The 20,398-nt window shown below is 45.9% G+C and overlaps 1 protein-coding gene across 1 annotated transcript; it reads left to right on the top strand.

Annotated features, from left to right (window-relative positions):
- Positions 1 to 100: 100 nt before the first annotated feature.
- On the top strand, positions 101 to 5,386 carry tpbga (trophoblast glycoprotein a). The gene is made up of 2 exons (XM_061741582.1): positions 101 to 378; positions 4,600 to 5,386. Exons 1-2 carry the CDS (start codon positions 101 to 103, stop codon positions 5,384 to 5,386), a joined length of 1,065 nt encoding a protein of 354 aa, XP_061597566.1.
- Positions 5,387 to 20,398: the final 15,012 nt, after the last annotated feature.

Here is a 20,398-nt window from a genome sequence, read left to right as displayed (position 1 = left end):
AGACCCATTTTCAGGGGAGAAATCAGATTCTGGCAGGCAATCACTTTTTGCCCCGACACCGGCCCCGGGTCTGACTGGGTCCCGGTCCCGGACCCCCGCCATGCCGGACCCGCCGCGCCGCCAGCTCCGCTGCGCGCTCCCGCTCCTGTGCGCGCTCCTGGCCGCCGTGAGCGCACCGTGCCCGCCGCGCTGCGCGTGCTCGCAGGCCGCACGCACCGTGGAGTGCACGTCCCGGGACCTGCGCGCGGTCCCGCGCGGGATCCCCGCGGACACGCGCACCCTGGTCCTCACCGGGAACCGGATCAGACTGGGACCCGAGAGTCTGCAGGAGCTGAGGAACCTGAGGAACCTGAGCAGCCTGGTGCTCCGAGACAACCGGTGAGAACCATCCATCCATCTATGTAACTATCTATCTATCTCTCCATCCATCTATCCATCCATCATCATCCATCCATCCATCCATCCATCCATCCATCCATCCATCCATCCATCTCTCTCTCCATCTATGTAACTATCTATCTATCCATGTCACTATGTAGTGACTTGAATGAATTTGACACAAACCAAACCTACGCTGATTAACCTTAACAGATGACGCGTCTCCTTGCGCATGCATGTCAGTTGTTTGAATGAATGTCTATAAACATCCTTTATGATGCTCAAAAAAAGGGGTATTTATTGGTATACAAAAGCTCATCAACGAACTACATGCACTTAAATTATATAACTTGCATGCTATGGAGAAGTCTCTGTTGCCCAGGTCCAGTGCCCCAGGTCCGGTGACCCAGGTGTGGTGCTTGGTTCTGAGTGGTGGAGGTTGGCATCGGAGGATGGGAGACTGCGGGAGGGAGTGTGGTGGTGGAGCAGGTCAGTGAGGTAGCAGGGGGCCTGGTTGTAGAAGGCTTTGTGGGTGAGGAGGAGGACTTTGAAATGGAATGCGTTGAGGGACAGGGAGCCAGTGGAGTCTCTGGAGGCCTGGGGTTATGTGGTCCAGTCTCTAGAGGACTGGGGTTATGTGGTCCAGTCTCTGGAGGACTGGGGTTATGTGGTCCAGTCTCTGGAGGACTGGGGTTATGTGGTCCAGTCTCTAGAGGACTGGGGTTATGTGGTCCAGTCTCTGGAGGACTGGGGTTATGTGGTCCAGTCTCTGGAGGACTGGGGTTATGTGGTCCAGTCTCTAGAGGACTGGGGTTATGTGGTCCAGTCTCTGGAGGACTGGGGTTATGTGGTCCAGTCTCTGGAGGACTGGGGTTATGTGGTCACGGGAGGGGTGTGAGTGATCAGGCGAGCGTTTTGTATGTGTTGAAGTTTATTGAGGACCTTGGAGGATGAGCCGTAGAGAATGCTGTTGCAGTAGTCTGGATGTGATGAAGGCATGGATGAGAGTTTCAGCGGCGGGGAAGGAGAGTGATGGATGGATGGATGGATGGATGGACGGACGGACGGACGGACGGACGGACGGACGGACGGACGGACGGACGGACGGACGGATGGACGGATGGATGGATGAGAGTTTCAGCGGTGGGGACCTTAACCAGGAGAGGGCGGGTTCCGGTGATGTTGAGGGACAATTCCAGATAGGAAAGAAGGATGGTTTGGTTGATGGTGTCAAAGGCTGCTGTGAGGTCCAGGAGAAGGAAAATGCTGAGGTGGCCGGAGTCTGAGGATAGAAGGAGGTCGTTGGTGACTCTGAGGAGGGCTGTTTCTGTGCTGTGACGCAAGCAGAAGCCAGATTCATTGGAGGTGAGGTTTTGAGTTGGGTGGCGACAGCACGTTCCAGTATTTTAGACAGAAAGGGGAGGCTGGAGATGGGCCGGAAGTTGCTCATGGTGTCAGGGTTGAGTCCAGGTTTTTTGAGGATGGGGGTGACAGCAGCCAGTTTGAGGGTGTGGGGACTGAGCCATAACTGAAGGAGGAGTTGATGATGTCGCAGATGAGGGGGGGAATGGCTGGAAGACAGTCCTTTACGAGTTTGGATGGGATGGGGTCCAGAGCACAGGTGGAGCTTCTCATGCCTGCCATGAGTTTGGACAACTCCACTGGGGACACGGGAGAGAACTGAGAGAGAGGCTTAGTAGTGCAGGGGGGGGGGGGGGGGGGGGGGGGGGGGGATGGGTAGGAGGGGAAGTGGAGAGGGGGGCGGAGGAATCAGGTTACTGTGAATGGTGTCTATTTTATGGAGCTAGAACAGTCTCATAATTCGCAAATGCACACACCGTTTCACAAATGCACAGGAAAAAATCCACAAATGCACACACCGTTTCACAAATGCACAGGACAAAATTCACAAATGCACACACCGTTTCACAAATGCACAGGACAAGTTTCACAAATGCACAGAACAATTCACACGTGCCTAGGACAAGATATACAAATGTATTTTTGATGCACACACAAATATAACCTTATTTACAAACGTTTTTTTGTCTGTGAGCTGCGCTGGATTTACGTGTAACTTTTGAGACTCCCCTGACGTGACTCGATCCACAAATACTTTTTTTTTAACACGGAAAGATCTGCAACCAATCAGATGTCTTACTTTGTTTCAGCCAATCATAAGAGCGCACCCCACGTGTGGGCATAACCCAAACAGATTAAAGGGGCGGATTAAAGGCCCTGTTTGAACTGCGTTCGCGTCGTCCGCTTAGAAAAGTGATTCAATATTTGGAGTTGGTGGAGTAAAGATAAATAAACAAGACAGCAACACGGGATGGAGAGGAGATCACTGCTCTGCTTTTCTTGTGATCCCGGTAAAGAAAACAGCGCGATCAGAGATGGTTTGTCGGGCTTTTCAACCAGAGCCGTCAGGAGACTGCAGAGCTCTTAGTCCTGCCGATGCAGCAACTGATGATGAGAAACAGCAGATATATTCATGTATTTGAAGTAGGGGTGTCTTTCAGGAGAACGAGCCTGTTGACGCGTCAAATGACGGGGGTGAATATTGCTGCAGGTCGCGTTCTGGCTCTGGCCGCGAGTGGCGCTGGTCCCGGTCAGACACCAGCTGACCACAGTGACCAGATGTGGAGGTCGGAAACAAGCAGCTGTTATCCTCACATTTATGATGGGACATTGCCACCACACAGAGACAAACATGTGTCAAAACAGCGGTGGCAGATCAACACAGTCACGGTGCAGACAGAGTCGTGCTCGTCGGAAGATGCAGCGGTGATGGTGCTGGTGGTGGGGTTTAGTCCACCGATCATCAAACATCTGAGCTGGATACAGAGGTTCTTTGGTTATCAGTCGACTGATACCGACTTTACTCCAGATATTTTGGTAAATTAATCTCCTGACGACATGCGCATGCTGCTCCACCTGGCTGCTGCAGCTCGCCCCGTCAGGTAGAAGGATGACGGCCAGCTCTCTGCTGCGGTCCGTCTGGTTCTGAGCTGAATCAGCTGGACAATCCCATGTAACACGTCGTCCAACCAAACGGAGCAAATACATAAATATCTCCGCTGTTTCTGATCATCAGTTGCGAGTTGAGTTGAGGGCGTCTTTGTATATAGTCCGTATAGGCTTGGGGATGGACAGTTAAGCCAGTTTTTTTGAAGAGTCTTTCGAGCTGACGATTGCAGGATTTCATCTGGTGGAGTTCAGGGTTGTACCAGGGGGCTGAGTGTGTGAAGGTGACTATTTTGGTTTTAATGGAAGTCAGGAGGAGGGTATTTGGTTATAGTGGTTCACGAGGTCCGAGGGGTTGTCAGGAGGCAAGGGAGGGGAGGCGGACATGTGTCTGGTGAGAAAGCAGAGGGGGAGATGGATTTGATGTTTCTGAAGGTTATTTTGCGTTTATTTTTGGGGATGGGGATGGGGATGTCGATGTCCATGATGATTGCCAGGTGGTCGGAGATGTTGAGGTTGAGGCTGGAGAGCTGATGTATTGTGAGGCCGGAGGAGCAGACACGATCCAGGATGTGACCGTGGTTGTGGGTGGGGAAGTTGATGTGTTGTGTGAAGTTGAGGCAGTGTAGCAGGTCCAGGAACTCAGTGGCAGGTTTGCAGTCTGGGTTGTCAATGTGGAAATTAAAATCGCTCAGGAGGAGAACAGATGGTGAGATGGCACATAGCTGGGTCAGGAGATTGGAGAAATCAGAAAGAAAGGAGGGGTATGGCTTGGGAGGGCGATAAATGACGGCAGTGACTAGAGGGGTGGGGCCAAACAGTTTGAAAGCAATGTGTTCGAATGAGGGGGAATCAGGGGTGGAGATGGAGATTGTTTTAATGTCCGTTCTGTGTACAGCTGCAACGCCTCCTCCCCGCCCCTCGGGGCGAGCTTTCTCAATATATGTGAAGCAGGGGGGTTTGGTGTGGTTTAGTGAAAAATAGTCCAGGGGTTTGTGACAGGTTTCAGTAAGGCAGAGGAACTCAAAGTTATGTTCTGTTATAAATTCGTTGAGAATGAGGCTTTTCTTGGTGAGTATCTATCTATCTATCTATCTATCTATCTATCTATCTATCTATCTATCTATCTATCTATCTATCTATCTATCTATCTATCTATCTATCTATCTATCTATCTATCTATCTATCTATCTATCCATCCCTCCATCCATCATCCCTGCCTCCTCTTGTGTCTCATGGTTTCTCTGTGTCCAGGATCCAGGATCTGGACTCCAGGACCTTCTCTGGTCTCCCGAGTCTCCGGTCTCTGGACCTGAGCAGGAACCAGCTGTCCGTCATCCACCCGGAGGCCTTCGTGGTCCAGACCGGGTCCCTGCGGGACCTGAACCTGAGCCGGGCCCTGCACAACCCCTCTTCCGTGGTGGACCTGGCCGCCTCGCTCCGCCGGGGGTCCCTGGAGGCCCTGCAGGTCCTGGACCTGTCCCACAACGGGCTGGTCCTGCTGCCGGCGGGGGTCTTCGGGGGGCTGGAGGCCTTGCAGGTCCTGGACCTGTCCCACAACGCGCTAAGGGCCGTCCCTGAGGAGGGCCTGGCGGAGCTGGACCAGGTCCTGGACCGGGTCCCGGGGGCGGCGGTCCTGCTGGGGGGCAACCCCTTCACCTGCTCCTGCTCCATCCAGCCCCTGGCCGCCTGGCTGAACCGGTCCTGGTCCCTGGTCCAGGACGCCGCGGACCTGCGCTGTGCCTCCCCGCCGGCGCTGAGGAACCTGACGGTGCTGGAGGCGGCAGCAGCGCTGCCGCTGGGGTGCCCCAGGGGGCCCGGGGGGGCCCCGCGGGCCCTGCAGACCTCCTACGTGTTCCTGGGCCTGGTCCTGGGTCTGGTGGGCCTGGTCTTCCTGTTCGTCCTGTACCTGAACCGCCGCGGCATCAAGAAGCGGGTCTTCGGCCTGCGGGACGCCTGCCGGGAGGTCTGGGAGGGGTACCACTTCCAGACGGACTCGGACCCCCGGGGGGCGCGGGGGTCCGCCGGCACCGAGGCCTGAGGGGATGTGAGGGGACCGGGGGTTCTGCTGGGGGGTCAGGATCAGCGGCGCCGGTCCGGTCCCATCGTCCTCTGGCAGGGAAACTAAAGCAATAAAGTTCTGATGCTGAAAAAAACAAACCCCGGTCCCCTTCAGCCCCCGCTTAAAGCTGACCTATTATGGCATCTAATACCTATTTTAAACAGGCCTTGAATGTCTTAAAAACAAGCTTTTGATTGTTTTTGCTAAATAAATTAGAAATTCAGCCTCTGAGCCATGTCTTTATCTTCCCATTCTCTAACCTCATTATCTATGCGGGATTCTGAGTGGGTGGGGGGTGTCCTCTTTTTCCTTCACTTTGTTTCAACTCCTCGAGTTTTATTGTCAAACTGATGAGAACCAGCCGCAGAGACCCCCCCCATAGACCCGTCCTGGTGGAAGCCGTTCTACAAGCAGGACTAGTTTAATGTGGACTGATGTGGACTGGTGTTGTCCCAGACTGGGACCTGGACTGAGGAGGTCATGTGACCCTCGTCCCACGGAGGGACGTCACGCCGGCGAGTAGCAGGACTCCAGGACGAGGATCCAGACGGTTCGAGTCCCTAGAGCAGCTAAGTGTGGTGGTTCGATTCCCGGAGCGGCTCGTGGCTCAGATCAACGATCGCTGCATGTGATGTTCTGTTCTTCTGTTCATTAAAGTGTTTCTGTTCTCTCCATGACTGAGGAATGTTTCTGCAGACGCCCCGTAGCATGCTGGGAAACCAGGCGCCCGTTAAAACCACAAAAAGTTACTGCATTGGGGCGGCAGTAGCTCGGGTGGTAGAGCGGGTCGTTCAATGATCGAAAGGTCGGCGGTTCGAATCCCGCTCTGTCCCAGTTTGCTGTCGTAGTGTCCTTGGGCAAGACACCTTACCCACCTTGCCCCGTGTGAATGTGTTTGAGTGTGTATGAATGTTGGTGGTGGTCGGAGGGGCCGTTTGGCGCGATATGACAGCCACGCTTCCGTCAGTCTGCCCCAGGGCAGCTGTGGCTACAAAATGTAGCTACCACCACCAGTGAGAATGTGTATGAATGAATAATGATCTCTGTAAAGCGCTCTGGGTGCCTTGAAGGGCGCTATATAAATCCAAGTCATTATTATTATTGCATGTGAGGTTCAGGGGTCACGGGTCCAGCTCGGTTCTGGTTCTGGTTCTGAGCAGCTCGGTTCTGGGGGGCTCCGCACCGAGACCCGGACTAGGACTTGGACCAGGAGGTGGACCACACACACACACACATGCATACACACACACACACACACACACACACACACACACACATACCAACACACGCATGCACACTTACACTCACATACACACTAATCTAACTTTCTTTTCTTCCACTGAAGAAAGAAAAACTTCAGTCGTTCCTGAAATAATTTACTGAAATCCAGGAAAAGTTCAGTTGTATAAAGTTTAAAGATGAGGTTCATAAACACCATTCCATTCCATTTAGTTCACTACTCGTCAGCTGTTTCTGTTCGGAGGAGCTATTACAGTAATAAATAAAAGAGAATACTATTAATAAGTAAAAGAATAAATGAAAAAAAGAGGTAAAAATCTGTCTCTCCCTCTGGGGTGGGAGGTGGCAGTCCTACAGATGAATAAAAACAACATCCAGTTGTTTACACACGTTTACAACCAAATAAAGGAAATCTAAAGTTTCCGTTTACGAATCCAGCGGTACCGTTACGTCCCGCTATGTCCTGTTACGCCCACTACGTACCGCTACGTCCCGCGGTGCTGCAATGTCGCTATGTCAGAAATAACATAATTTTTCCACCAAACCGGTTCCAGGGCTGGTTCTAGTTCTGGTTCACCATCTGAGAACCGGTTTGTTTTTCCACAGCTCGGTGCTAAGGGGAGCCACGTCATTACGTTGCTGCGTTTGCATGAAAGTTGCAGCAACAACCAGGTATTTGCTCTAATAGGACTTGGTCCACGTAGCTCCTCCGTGGACTCATCTCTAAAAGACAGGTCGTCTCCTCCTCAGACCCATGATGCTTTGCTGCATCCAGATTAATTCTTGTTTGAAAATGTCTCCGTCTCCCAGTCTTGCTGTTGCCGTTGGTATTAATAACTCCCCCTGTGCTTACGTAAGCGGTTCTTTCTTCTAGACCAGGGGTCGGCAACCCAAAATGTTGAAAGAGCCATATTGGACAAAAATGCAAAAAACAAATATGTCTGGAGCCGTAAAAAATGAAAAGTCTTGTATAAGCCTTAGAATGAAGGCAACACATGCTGCATGTATCTAGTTATAACTGGGGGAAGATTTTTTTTTCATTATGCACTCGAGATTAATGTTGAAGTACAATCTCGAGAAAATAGTCGAAATGTTGAGAAAAAAGTTGAAATGTTGAGAAAAAATTCAAAATTTCTGAGAAAAAAGTCAAAATGTCGAGATTAAAAAAGGAAAAAGGAAGAAAAAAAGAAAAAAGGAAGAATAAAAGAGAAAAAAATAAAAAAAAGGAAAAAATAAGAAAAAAAGGGAAAAAAAAGTCGAAATGTTGAGAAAAAAGTTGAAATGTCGAGAAAAAAGTTGAAATGTTAGGGCGGCGCTAAAGAGCCGCATGTGGCTCTAGAGCCGCGGGTTGCCAACCCCTGCTCTAGACCAGCAAAGAGTTGGTGCTACCTTGGAACCAGTTCTTCTGGCCCAGAGCCAGTTCTTTGTCAGTGGAAACAGAAAGCCCGGTTCCAAACTCAGCACTGGCCCAGAACCAGAACCAGAACCAGAACCTGGAACCGGTTTGGTGGAAAAGGGTTATGAAAGACCCTGGAGGGAGAACCAGGCAGCGTGAAGGTGTTTAGATGAGACTAATAAAGCCGTAATAAAGCCGTTCATTGATCTGCTTCAGCAGAACCAATGACACTAAAACCAGCTGCTGTAAACGCAGCTGTTTGTGGCTGAAAAATAAGCTCTTGTTGTTGTTGTTGTTGTTTGTGGATGTTTGACTAAAATAAATGTTTCATCCAAACTTCAGGAATCACCTCAGATATGTCTCCTCTTCATTTACGTGTGATTGTTTGGTGTTTCAGGGCAACTCCGGTCAACTTGAACATGTGGTTGTCACGGTAACCGCCTAAAGAAAGACGTGTAGATGGAGGGGAACTGTCCTCAGGACAAAACGACAACAACAAACACGTAGAAAACAGAACAGAGAGTTGCCGGAGGAATGTGGGGGTGTTAACTCTCGGCAGGTAGGTCCCCCCTCTGGGAGTTATTACCTCCATCACCTCCATCCTGGACCAGATGCCTGAGCAGGAGGAGGCCCCGCCCCCCGCAGGGAGCGGAGCCCTCTGATTGGTCGGGGGGAGAGCAGCGGCTCGGAGGCCAGGGTGGATTCCTCCGGAGGATCCACCAACTGCTGGAGACTCCGGGTCCAAGAGACTTCAGCTCCACTAGTACTGGGAACTGGGAACCATCCAACCTCAGACGCCTCGAAAATAGGTTTTTAATTTGTATTAATCAAACTGTGAACTGATTTTATATCAGTTATATTCTGTCTCAGATGGGTTTTAGGATAAGGATCTTTTACACCTTGATTCTTGTAAATGTCTGTTTTTAAGGGCACATTTACCCTTAAAAAGGGATGGAGGGATGGATGGATGATGGATGGATGGATGGATGGATGGATGGATGGATGGATGGATGGATGGATGGATGGATGGATGGATGGATGGATGGATGGATGGATGGATGGATGGATGGATGGATGGATGATGTTCCTGGACCTGTGGAGTCCCCCAGAGATCAGGTCTGGGTCCTCTGCTGTTCTCTCTTCACCTGCTGATTTTAATAAATATGGACAGACAACAACTACCTCCTGTGAGGTATTTATTAACCACTTCAGGAGTAAAATTGTTTAGTTTTTTTTTTAATTTTCTGGGATTTTCAATTAAACTTAAACTTAAACTTTATTTATTTATATAGCACCAAATCATACAATATAAATGCAACACATGGTGCTTTACATGCAGAATAAAATAACAATAAAAAAACACAATTTAAAACATCCCATACGACCCCGCCCCCCACGCATACACACACACTCACTCACACTCATACACATGTGCACACACACACCCACACACACACACACACACAGTAAGTGGACTGGTGACATGGCTTAGCACTAACGATCCAGGTGAGGAAAACACTACCTATGGGTGGCCGTCCACACTGAGAGGCTCCACCGACCACGACCACCAGAAGCATCGCCACAGAGACCCCCCCAACCCGGACAGACCGGGGCAGACCCCACATAGAAGGTGGAGCCCCCCCCCCCCAGCTACCCAGGCCTGAGGGATCCCCATGACGACACCCCCATGGGCGGAGCAGGCACACCTCCCAGTGTGGACGACCCCCCTGAGGAAACACTGGAGCTAAAAACTAAAAGATTAAAAGAAAGTAAAAAATGCCTAAAAGTGTAAAATTTTAGAGAAATCTATACAAAACTTAAGATGAATAATAAATAACATAAAATACAAAGTCACTCAAATGGATTAAAGTTTTAAAGATAATAAAAAAGCTAAAGAAGTAGACACAATAAATAGCTAAAAAGACTAGGTAAATGAGATCAGATAAAAGCCTAACTAAAAAGGTGTGTCTTGAGCCTCCTTTTAAAAATATCAACATTCTATGCGGCCCTGAGGTTCTCTGGCAGGCTGTTCCATAATGAAGGGCCATAATGGCTGAATGCCATTAAAGTAAACTGGAACTGAAACAGAAACACTTCAACGATCATTTCTGGCTGGAAACAGTCCTGAACGTCTCAGTTGAAGTTTGTTGAAGCAGCTTTTGCTGGAAACTTAACAGACGAGAGACCGAGCTAGAAGAATAACAGGCTGAGGGGCCGTAGGGGGGTGCTCTGCTCTCCGTCCGGGGGAAGTCTGCACATAAATCATTGGTGGATCCGTGTTTGCCCTCTCCTGCATCACACCGGGCAGGTCTAACACCTGGATCTGACTCCTCCAACATGCAGGTCTGGGTCTGAGCAGGAGGAGCGGTGCCTCCCCTGAGGTTCTTCTGGAAGAGGAACCCCCCCCCCGGAGGACGGCTGCCGGGTATTTAGGCAAGGCAAGGCAAGTTTATTTGTATAGCACAATTCAACACAAGGTAATTGAAAGCGCTTTACATCAACATTAAAAACGGCAAGACACAATTAAACGGTAAATAACAAATAAAATGAAATAAAATAATAAGAAAAGAGGTAAAATAATAAAAAGCACAAGTTGTTAAAAAGTAAGGGCAGTAGAGTACAGCAGGTACATCTCATTCTTACAACGGCAAGAATTACGTTTCTATATACGGTCAAAACGTACAAAGACCGGTGTTCTGCCAATTTCTGCTGCCTTGCCAAAAAATGCTTCCCTAATGGTTTTCTACCTTTGTAGAGCTACAATTTTACTGTGTTTTACTCCCTAGTCCACTTCCTTTCCCCCCAAGTGGTCCTTGTCGCTTTCCAGGCCGTCATTGTAAATAAGAATGTGTTATTAATGACCTGCCTGGTTAAATAAAGTTAAATGACTGAATGAATATCAAATAAAGCGATAGAATTGTTTGTTTTTTTCTCTTTATCGTATAATGTTCACAAAGTGTAATGCAATTCATGTCATGGGTCGTGTATTTTTGAAGGATCAAATTCTCAACATCCCATATTATCAATTTAGCGTGGCAATCAAACTTTGAAAATCGACTGTGCGCATGCGCAGAACCACAAAGTAGCAGTTCTCGGCAGGTAGCAGAAATTGGCAGAACACCGGCTCAAATACAGTATTACAAAAGTAATCTGTAACAATTTGTACAGTGAATTAAACCAATTTGACAATGCTACATCACAATGCCTGCATTCAGGGCTTATCCATAACTTCGCGTTTTCAAAAAGTATTTCATTTAAGAGTACGCTTAAATAACAAATTTAATTAAATTAAATGATAATGTAACCTCTACGCCGTGTTTGTCAGGGATGTTTCAGCGCTGCAGTCGTCAGGAATCCTCCCAGAGGAGGTCAAGTGAAGGTTGATGTGTGATGGAAAGAATTCAGAGGGAAGAATCCTCGCCGCCGTTTCCTCTGACAGGAAATGGTGTCTGTGATCGAAACCATGCCGCTCATCTGGTGGTGACATGTGAGCGGGGGGGGGGCTCTGAGGCCCGGGCCGTGAGGAGGAACTGGGACCTGGACCTGGACCTGGACCTGGACCTGGACCTGGAGGACGGAGCAGGACTGACCAGACTCCAGCCAGGTATCAGACGGTTGGTGTCTCTGCTGGACTTGAGGAAGGTCCGGCTCCGAGCTCCTCGTCTGATAATCAGGGACAGACGTTGTCCTGCTGGTCCCCGCCGCTCCGGGTTTATTCATAATAAAAATAGAATAGAATAGAATACATTTGATGGTTCTGTGGTCATGTGACGTCATGATGGACCTGGCCGCCTCGCGCTGCGACGCTCGGTGGACATATATATATATATATATATACAGTACTCGAGTTGTAAAAAAAAATCAGGGGGGATGGTGGATTTGATCATATGGGGACAGATAATTTGTGCTGATTACAAATAATATAATATATTACAAATAATAGCAGTGACCAAAACACCTGCAGAAATACTGCAGGAATGACATAGCAGCAGTTAAATGCAGCCTTCTGTAAGATTTAAATATCCACTGGGCTTACATCAAATACATCAAAACAACAATAAAAAACAGTTCTCTGAACTTATCAATATGACTCTGTCCTTCACAGGATAAGTAAAATGGATCACTGCAAAAACTCAAAATCTTAACAAGAATATTTGTCTTATTTCTAGTTAAAATGTCTCATTTTAGTAAAAAAAATCTCATTACACTTAAAACAAGACTCATCACTGGAAAAAACAACAATTTTCGCCTGTTTCAAGTAGATTTTCACTTGAAATAAGTAGAAAAATCTGCCAGTGGAACAAGATTTTTTTGCTTGTAATGATAAGATAAATCTTGTCCCACTGGCAGATTTTCCTCCTTATTTTAAGTGAAAATCTACCTGAAACAGGTGAAAATTGTCACATTTTTCTGGTGTTATTTTTCTGGTGATGACTCTAAATGTTGAAATAGCAGTAAAACCAGATTCATTGATGAAATGACATAAGGGATGGAAAGGGGGGATGGCAGTTTTACAGGGGGGATGATTTGGACCGTTTTCATTTCAGGGGGGATGCCATATCATTATACGAAAACGTGCCATTTCTCATTTTTAATGTTTGATTTTCAAAATACTGTTTTAAAAGTCTTTAAGCCCCTTGTTTGATAAAGTAGATCCTTACCTCTCAGAAAAATGTGCCGTGCCATCTCAGGCTATCTTACTTTTTTTATTTTTTTCACTTATAATCAACATGCATGTATGTTTCGTCAACCCTGTTACTGACATATAAATTACTGTTTGAAAAGGTTTTAAATCCATATTTAGAACAAATCTGATATACTATGAAAGATAAACCCCCCCTTGTTACACTAAGTGTGTTTGCAAAGTTGAGAATATTGAGGAGTTTACTTTTTTCCACTGATGAATATCCTCATTTACAATTGACACTTTCACAACATCTTCTGGTTTAAGAAAAAGTTATGGAAAGAAATAACAACGCCTCAATTTCTGTGAGTGGATCATTAGTCTCTTTTACTTAACATATAAAATGAGTTAATTTTATATTTGTCTTTTCCTTTTTTAAATTATATTAGAATATTATACAAGTAACAGGACTGACACTTCAGTAACAGGGTTGACAACATTTACCATATTGGTTATACTGCTTGTTTAAGTTACAGTTTTAGGTGTAATGGAGTTATAATAGGACATTCATAAACCTTTAGTTCAACATGATTAATCAGAATATTTTGGAGAGATTTATTGAGAGGTTTTAGCATAGAAGATGATGGAAAAAATGATGATGATGATGATACTGCGAATGTAAATGTGTTTTATTCAAAACATGAAGGATATTGAAATGACATCACAATTAAGTGATCTATTGAACAAGTTTGGCCTTAACAGAATAAACAACAGTCTCTTTATCTGCTGTGCCCCCTCAAACGCAATCAGTGGTACCATAGTTCAGTGTTTTTCAACCCAGTCCTACAAGGCACACCTGCCAGGAAGTATTTGTTCCAGCTCTACTCCTGCACACCTGAACTCCACACACCTGTGTCCAGGTAGCTCTATTTCTCCTGCTCAACCAATCAGCATCAAGCCATTAGCTGGATCAGGTGTACAGGAGTAGAGCTGGAACAAATACTTCCTGGTAGGTGTGCCTTGTAGGACTGGGTTGAAAAACACTGCCCTAGTTAATAACAGCAGTAAACCTCTGTGACGAGCGACAGCTGAACAACCATCCTGGTCAACAATTTTGGCAGAATGACAATTACATCAATCTGACAATAGTTTGCCCACACAAAAACTCTGAGCAATCTAGAACTGCAAAAAAACTCCCAGATGGATATGACATTTTCAGAACTTTCTCACCTGTGTAACTTAATATTTCTATTTTGCTCCAGTGTATAGAGTGCAAACCATAATGCTAATTATCACTTCACGTAACATTCCTGTCTGCCTACCCAACACGTTTTGACCAGATGTCTTTCCGTATTTCTACGTGCCGTGCTGTCACTGTAACAGGAGCAGGAATCAGTTCTTAGAATGTCATGGAACATGTACCAGATACTGTCCTCACGGGCTGGCCAGAAATATCTATTCTGGCGAACATGGTGCATGCACTTCACTTGGGCATAGCCTTCATCTATTGCCATGATAATTCCTGGGTAGAGCTGCTTGTCATATGTCAGGACACACCATTCTCCGATAATCTCATCATCATTCCAGTTGATCTCCTGGGGTTCCTGAATTTCCTCTGTCAGGTGCTCCTCTGACTGGGTTGGTGTAGGTCTGACTGGGTTGGTGTAGGTCTGACTGGGTTGGTGTAGGTCTGACTGGGTTGGTGTAGGTCTGACTGGGTTGGTGTAGGTCTGACTGGGTTGGTGTAGGTCTGACTGGGTTGGTGTAGGTCTGACTGGGTTGGTGTAGGTCTGACTAGGTTGCTTGAGGTTGCCTGAGGTTCCTCAGCCTGGATAATTTGAGGGCCCTCTGGCAGTGGAGGGAAGATGAAGTGGTGAGTGTTGAAACATTTGCAGGACAGGTTCTTCAATGTGGCACACAGACAGCTGACGTCCCTGGAGATCAAGTGGCCTTTTCTGTTGGTGACCACCTGGTGTATTCGCATTGTACCCTGCACCCCAACCTGGGACTTGATGATTGGGCCGGAGCTTCGGGAGCTGCATGCTGGCCTGCGGTCCCCACCCCTGGTCATCCCGTTGCTGCTTCCACCTGCCTGCTGTGCTGCTGCCGTCCCTGACCCCCCTGTCTGGCCCTCGGCAGGAGGGTCCCCCCTTATGAGCCTGGTCCTGCTCAAGGTTTCTTCCCTCCTAAAGGGGAGTTTTTCCTTGCCACTGTTTGGCTTAAGGTTTTTCTCCCACTAGGGGAGTTTTTACCTGCCATTGTTTATGTAATAATTGCTCGGGGGTCATGTTCTGGGTATGGGTCTCTGGAAAGCGTCTAGAGACAACTCTGTTGTATTAGACGCTATATAAATAAAATTGAATTGAATTGAATTGAATTGTCCCTGGGACCGATGCGATGTTTGCTGGCATGTTACAGTATGCATCCACTATGTTCTGGGTTTCCACATAAAAGAGCTTCACTGTCGTGCTAGTTGTCAGTAGCGCTCGGTATAGTGTGGCGGCATCAGGGATGTCACGTCCTTGACTCACAAGCTGATCTGCCAGTCTTTTTAACACTCCCCCAACACCATCAGGGGCTCCCTTGCCATGGCTCGCTTCGAAGAAATTCCAGGTGCCACTCTGAAAGCCTCTCTTGCTCAATTCAGTACTGAACAGGAAGAAATTACCCTTCTGTCTGTACTGAGTACACGGGCCATCACTGAGGAAGTGGACCACAGACACAGATGGATGATGGGCTTGTACATAGTCCAGTACTGGCTCAAGATGTTGCCAGATTGCCGGGGGACCTTTTTGCTTGGATGTGCATATTAAAATGTGCTTATTATGTAAATACTATTTGTAAGAGAAGTATATTTTCATGTACACACAACAGCATATACTTTTGTCAACCCTGTTACCCTAGAATGGTAACAGGGTTGATGGTAACAGGGTTGACGAAAAATGTTGTTGGCAGCCATTACTAGCCATGTGGTAAAGGTCATGACACCACATGGTGTGCATTTCTGAGAGGCTTAAATGTTGTTATATATGCACATTTAAAAGTTCAAACAAATTACTTTTTAACATATGTTTTTGTGGTAACAGGACTGACACAACGAGCTCGTCCCTCTCTGTCAGACATTGCAAAACTCAAAGAAAATTCATTAAAAGAAGAGGACACTTTCTTGTCTTTTCACCATCAACATATTAAGAATAAAACTCATTCATGAGTAATGAAATGACACTTCAGGCTTTATATAAGTTTAAGTTTTTATATAAAAGTTTGACTTTTTTGGCCTCAATAGCTGGTGAAAGTGTAAAAATCATACTCAGGGACAGGTCATTTTTACAGTTTTTGCAAGATGCTTTGCACAAAAAGTGTTTAAAAATCTTTAAAAACAAAACAAAACAAATATTAATTTGTTTTTATGTTACAGGACATATCATGTAAACTAAATTATGATTTATTTATTTATTTTAAATTGTTTATTCAGATTTACAGAGCAATTTTGTTCAAGGGACACAAAATGGCACGTTTTCGTATAATGACTTATTGTCCAAAACTCACTAAGCTCAAAGTCAAACTTCTCTGTTCACCACATTCAAGTCAGGTGTGCTGCAGCGACCAAACATCAACATGGAGCCTCGTGTCGCCTCCGGCAGCTGGAAACCATCAGGGAACTGTCAGGAAACCATCAGGGAACCGTCAAGGAACCATCAGGGAACTGTCCTCATCCAGCACCGGTGACCAGCAGCAGTGGGAGTCACACCTGTCAGACCTCCAGGTGCTTGTCCTTGGCGGCGTCTCCTCCACTGACAGCATTGGGTCATTTTCATGTGGAGTGTTGCACAACAACCCCAGCTGACACCAGGCTCACAAACAAACACCACACTTCCTGTTTGGGATCATCCCCTGCAGGGTCAGCGCTGGCGCTGACGGGTCTGCTGCCAGAATCAGAATCAGACCCACGGCGTCGTCACGGCAGCGTACAGGCTGGACCGCATCAGCATCTGAAGGAGCATCATTACGGCCCAGTTAGATCAGGGTTCTGCAACCTTTACTATCAAAAGAGCCATTTTGCCCCCACTTCTACAAAAAACTAAATTGTAGGGAGCCACAAAAAATAAGTTTTTAAAAGTTTTCATCTTTTATTTATTTTAGCTTTTACAACCACTAAATATAACAGAAGTGCATTTGTAGGCGTACTTTGAAATAAATTAAACGTAGATAAAATGAACTGTAGGCCTATTTAAATCTATATTTGTGTAAAAGTAAAATAAAAACTACCCCAACTTTAATATAAATAAAGAATTTTGCTGCAGCTTTAAAAATAAATATGAAATAATAGATGAATAAAAGAATAGATGCTCTGCCTCTGATATTTTTATGAACAAATCTTTCATATATTCCCCTTCGTTCCGACCTCCAGAGCCCCACAGAACCAGCAGCGCTAGTCGACTGTTGGGATGTAATCCACGTCTTGAAAGATTATTTTCTCTCTTCAGCTTTTCGTAGCAGTTCCGGTTCGGTTGTGTATTTTTCAGCAAATGCAGAGGTCTTGTTTTGGAAGTGTCTTTCAACGTTACATATATACATATATACATATATTCATTCCTACTCCGTTTCGAGCATGTTGGTGGATCAGTGAACTATATGAAGTGCTGTACATATATATATGTATATATATATATATATATATATATATATATATATATATATATATATATATATATATATATATATATATATATATATATATATATATATACACATATATACATATATATACATTTGTCATCTGTTTTTTCACTTTTAGTACGCTTTTTTATCATGCATGTTCGAAATAAAATCTTCAAATCAAAAAATCTAATCAAATACATTTCTTGTTGTTTGATATCTTCTCACCACATACTGTAGGTAAGCACGAAGGTGAGCTGGCGATGAAGGCAGATGAATATGGCTGACGACGTTATGTGACTGACGTATGTTTTCGTTGACATCAACTCAAACTTCAAGATAACTGCCCAACAAAATAAACTAATAATATGAATGAAAAATGAATTCAGAAATATCTTCTTTTTTTCCATTTATTTCGAACAAGTAAAGAAAAAAACAAGAAAAAAGCCAAGAAAACTAATACAGAAGAAAAAAAACAACATCAAAACACATATTTCAAGTTAAATGTTCGAAAAGGAGTGTGAGGAAGTATAAACTTATTTAATCCCACCCCCTTTCCACAACTAAACATAAATGATTTATTTATGTTCGGGTTGTTTTTCAAAGCCAAAGGGAGCCGCTACGATGAGCCGCCGGTTGCAGACCCCTGGGTTAGATTAATACGATCCTCCTCACAGAACTACTCTGTTACATTTCCACCCGGCTCTTTAGAGGGAAGATTCTATCATCCTGTTGCGGCTTCTCTTTCCAACTTTTGTGAGCCGCTATTGAGCAGGTCAACACAGTCAAAAACAAAAGACAGACGCGGATCCAGCTTCATCTCCAAGTTGATGCAATTTAATAATAGTGTACCACTTCAGCAGATTATACTGTTACAAGAAGCATCCATAAAAAGACAAAAAGCATCTTATTATATCTTCTGCGACCTGCCCTTTGCGGTCAAAAAACTGTCCTGCTTGCCACTCTCCTCCCTTCAGCTGCAGCAGGTGTCATTAATCACTAATCAAATCACTGCAGAAGCTCTGACATCAGAAAGGAGGGGGCACGAAGACAAGGCAACAAACAAACTTATCTGTCCATACAACACAAACAACACCATCCCCCCACAAGCCAATTCATATACACCTTCTTTCAAATAAAGGATTAAGTAAATAAAGTATATTTAGACTAACCAAGATTAATTTTGGCCTCAACACATCCGTCAGCTGGACTCAGCCTCCGCACCTGCAGCTCATCAGTTCACTGATCAGTGATTGGCTGCAGGTTGGAATAAAAGCCCAGTCCGGTGACCCGACATGCAGAGCAGGAGGTTCTGGGGTTGTTGGGCTACTGCTGCTTTGAGATGACTTGTGGACTCGGACTCGGGTACGTGGTTTAAACCGGTTCTGCATTAACTTTAACAATTAAAAATGAAGTTTGTTGCTTTACATGAATACATCTAGTTTTTAACTTAATCTGCATTTGTTCAAAAAACAAGAAATTGTGCATTTTCTTCCTTAACAAGCAGTATTTATGTAAACCCAGACAATCTTTTCATTTACACACAAACAAGCAATGATCTTGTTGTATTTACTTTTTAGCAATTTTAATCTATTGGGCAGATTAACCAACGTTTAGATGAAACATGCTTTATTTAAGTAGAATACCACAGTAAAAAATATCTTGCTTGATCTACTTAAAAAAAATTAAGGCGACCTTTTCACATGAGATTTTTATGTAGATCAAGAAAGACTAGTCTTTGTATAAACTAAATTTTTAGTATGTCCAAAATTCACTTGCAAGTAAAGTCAACTTAATTTTGATAAAGTAAACTTAACACTTAAAGGGGACCTATTATGAAAAACAAGTTTTCTCTTGCTTTAACATATATAAAGTGGTCTCCCCTCAGCCTGCCAACTCAGAGAAGGAGGAAAGAAACCAAATTCTGCAGTGTCTGTACAGCCGCCCGGATGAGCCGTCCAGTCTGATGTGACTTCTACGAGCCGTTCAGATTCTGCTCCTGTCGTTACGTCTCAATGGGAGCGATGTGTGAAACCACGCCCACAACTAACTCCGCCGGCCGGAGCTTCCACCATTTTTCCATAGCGGTGTATCGCGTCATTCAGGCAGCCAATCAGCACAGAGCCTCATTATCATAGCCCCGCCCACTCAGAATCCCGCATAGATAATGAGGTTAGAGAATGGGAAGATAAAGACATGGTTTAGAGGCTGAATTTCTAATTTATTTAGCAAAAACAATCAAAAGCTTGTTTTTAAGACATTCAAGGCCTGTTTAAAATAGGTATTAGATGCCATAATAGGTCACCTTAAGTTGACTGTACTTTCAAAATGTAATATTTACATACAAAAAATTAAGTAGTTTATACAAAGACTAGTCTTTCTTGATCTACATAATAATCTCATGCAAAAATAACTTTTTTTTTTAATTTTAATCAGTGTTGATTGCTCTGTCCTGCAGGATCCTGCTGGGCTGTTTCCTCCAAGCAGAGCATGTCTGGAGTTCCCGGGGTCCACAAGGTAAGTGGGGGTCAGATCCTCTATGAGGTCCAGTCACCTTCTGCATTGACCTGTGTTCATGTTCCTGCAGAACCGGGTCTCCAGAACCACCAGCATGCTGGCTTCCTGCAGCACCAGGGCCCAGCAGGAGAACTGGGTCTCCACACCCAGAACCGAGCCAGACGGGTCTTCACGTCTCCCCGTTCAGTCCAGAGTAGCAGCTTCAACCCTGCCGGTCCCCGTGGTTCTGGCCCCCATGGTTCTGGTCCAGGACCGGCGGGTCCACAGCCGGCCCGGACCTCGGTGAGACTAGTGCAGAGCAGCTTCGGGTCCAGACCGGACTGGCCCCCGGGTCGTCCAGGGAAGGTTCCTGCTCCGCCGGGCCCAAAGTCTCTTGGTGTCTCTGCTGCTGTGGCCGGAGCTTCAGGGAGGAACCAGAACCTCAGCAGAACCTGGCCGGCTCAGCAGGGTCGACCCAGTACCAGCAGGAACCCACCCAGCAGAAAGGCCTGGTCCTCCGGTCCTGTTCCTGCAGCGGCGGCACCGCCGACCCGTGCTGCTTCCTCCACCCTGTTCA

The sequence above is a fragment of the Cololabis saira genome, chromosome 15 (genome assembly GCF_033807715.1).
Source record: "Cololabis saira isolate AMF1-May2022 chromosome 15, fColSai1.1, whole genome shotgun sequence".
NCBI classification, from domain to species: Eukaryota; Metazoa; Chordata; class Actinopteri; order Beloniformes; family Belonidae; genus Cololabis; species Cololabis saira.
Note: the sequence above shows the minus strand (reverse complement) of the source record. Positions and strands in the feature narration are given on the sequence as shown.

Coding starts and splice junctions, on each gene's coding strand:
- tpbga (XM_061741582.1), top strand. CDS start 101: ATGCCGGACCCGCCGCGCCGCCAGCTCCGCTGCGCGCTCCCGCTCCTG. Junction 379..4,599: donor CTGGTGCTCCGAGACAACCG/GTGAGAACCATC, acceptor CTCTGTGTCCAG/GATCCAGGATCTGGACTCCA.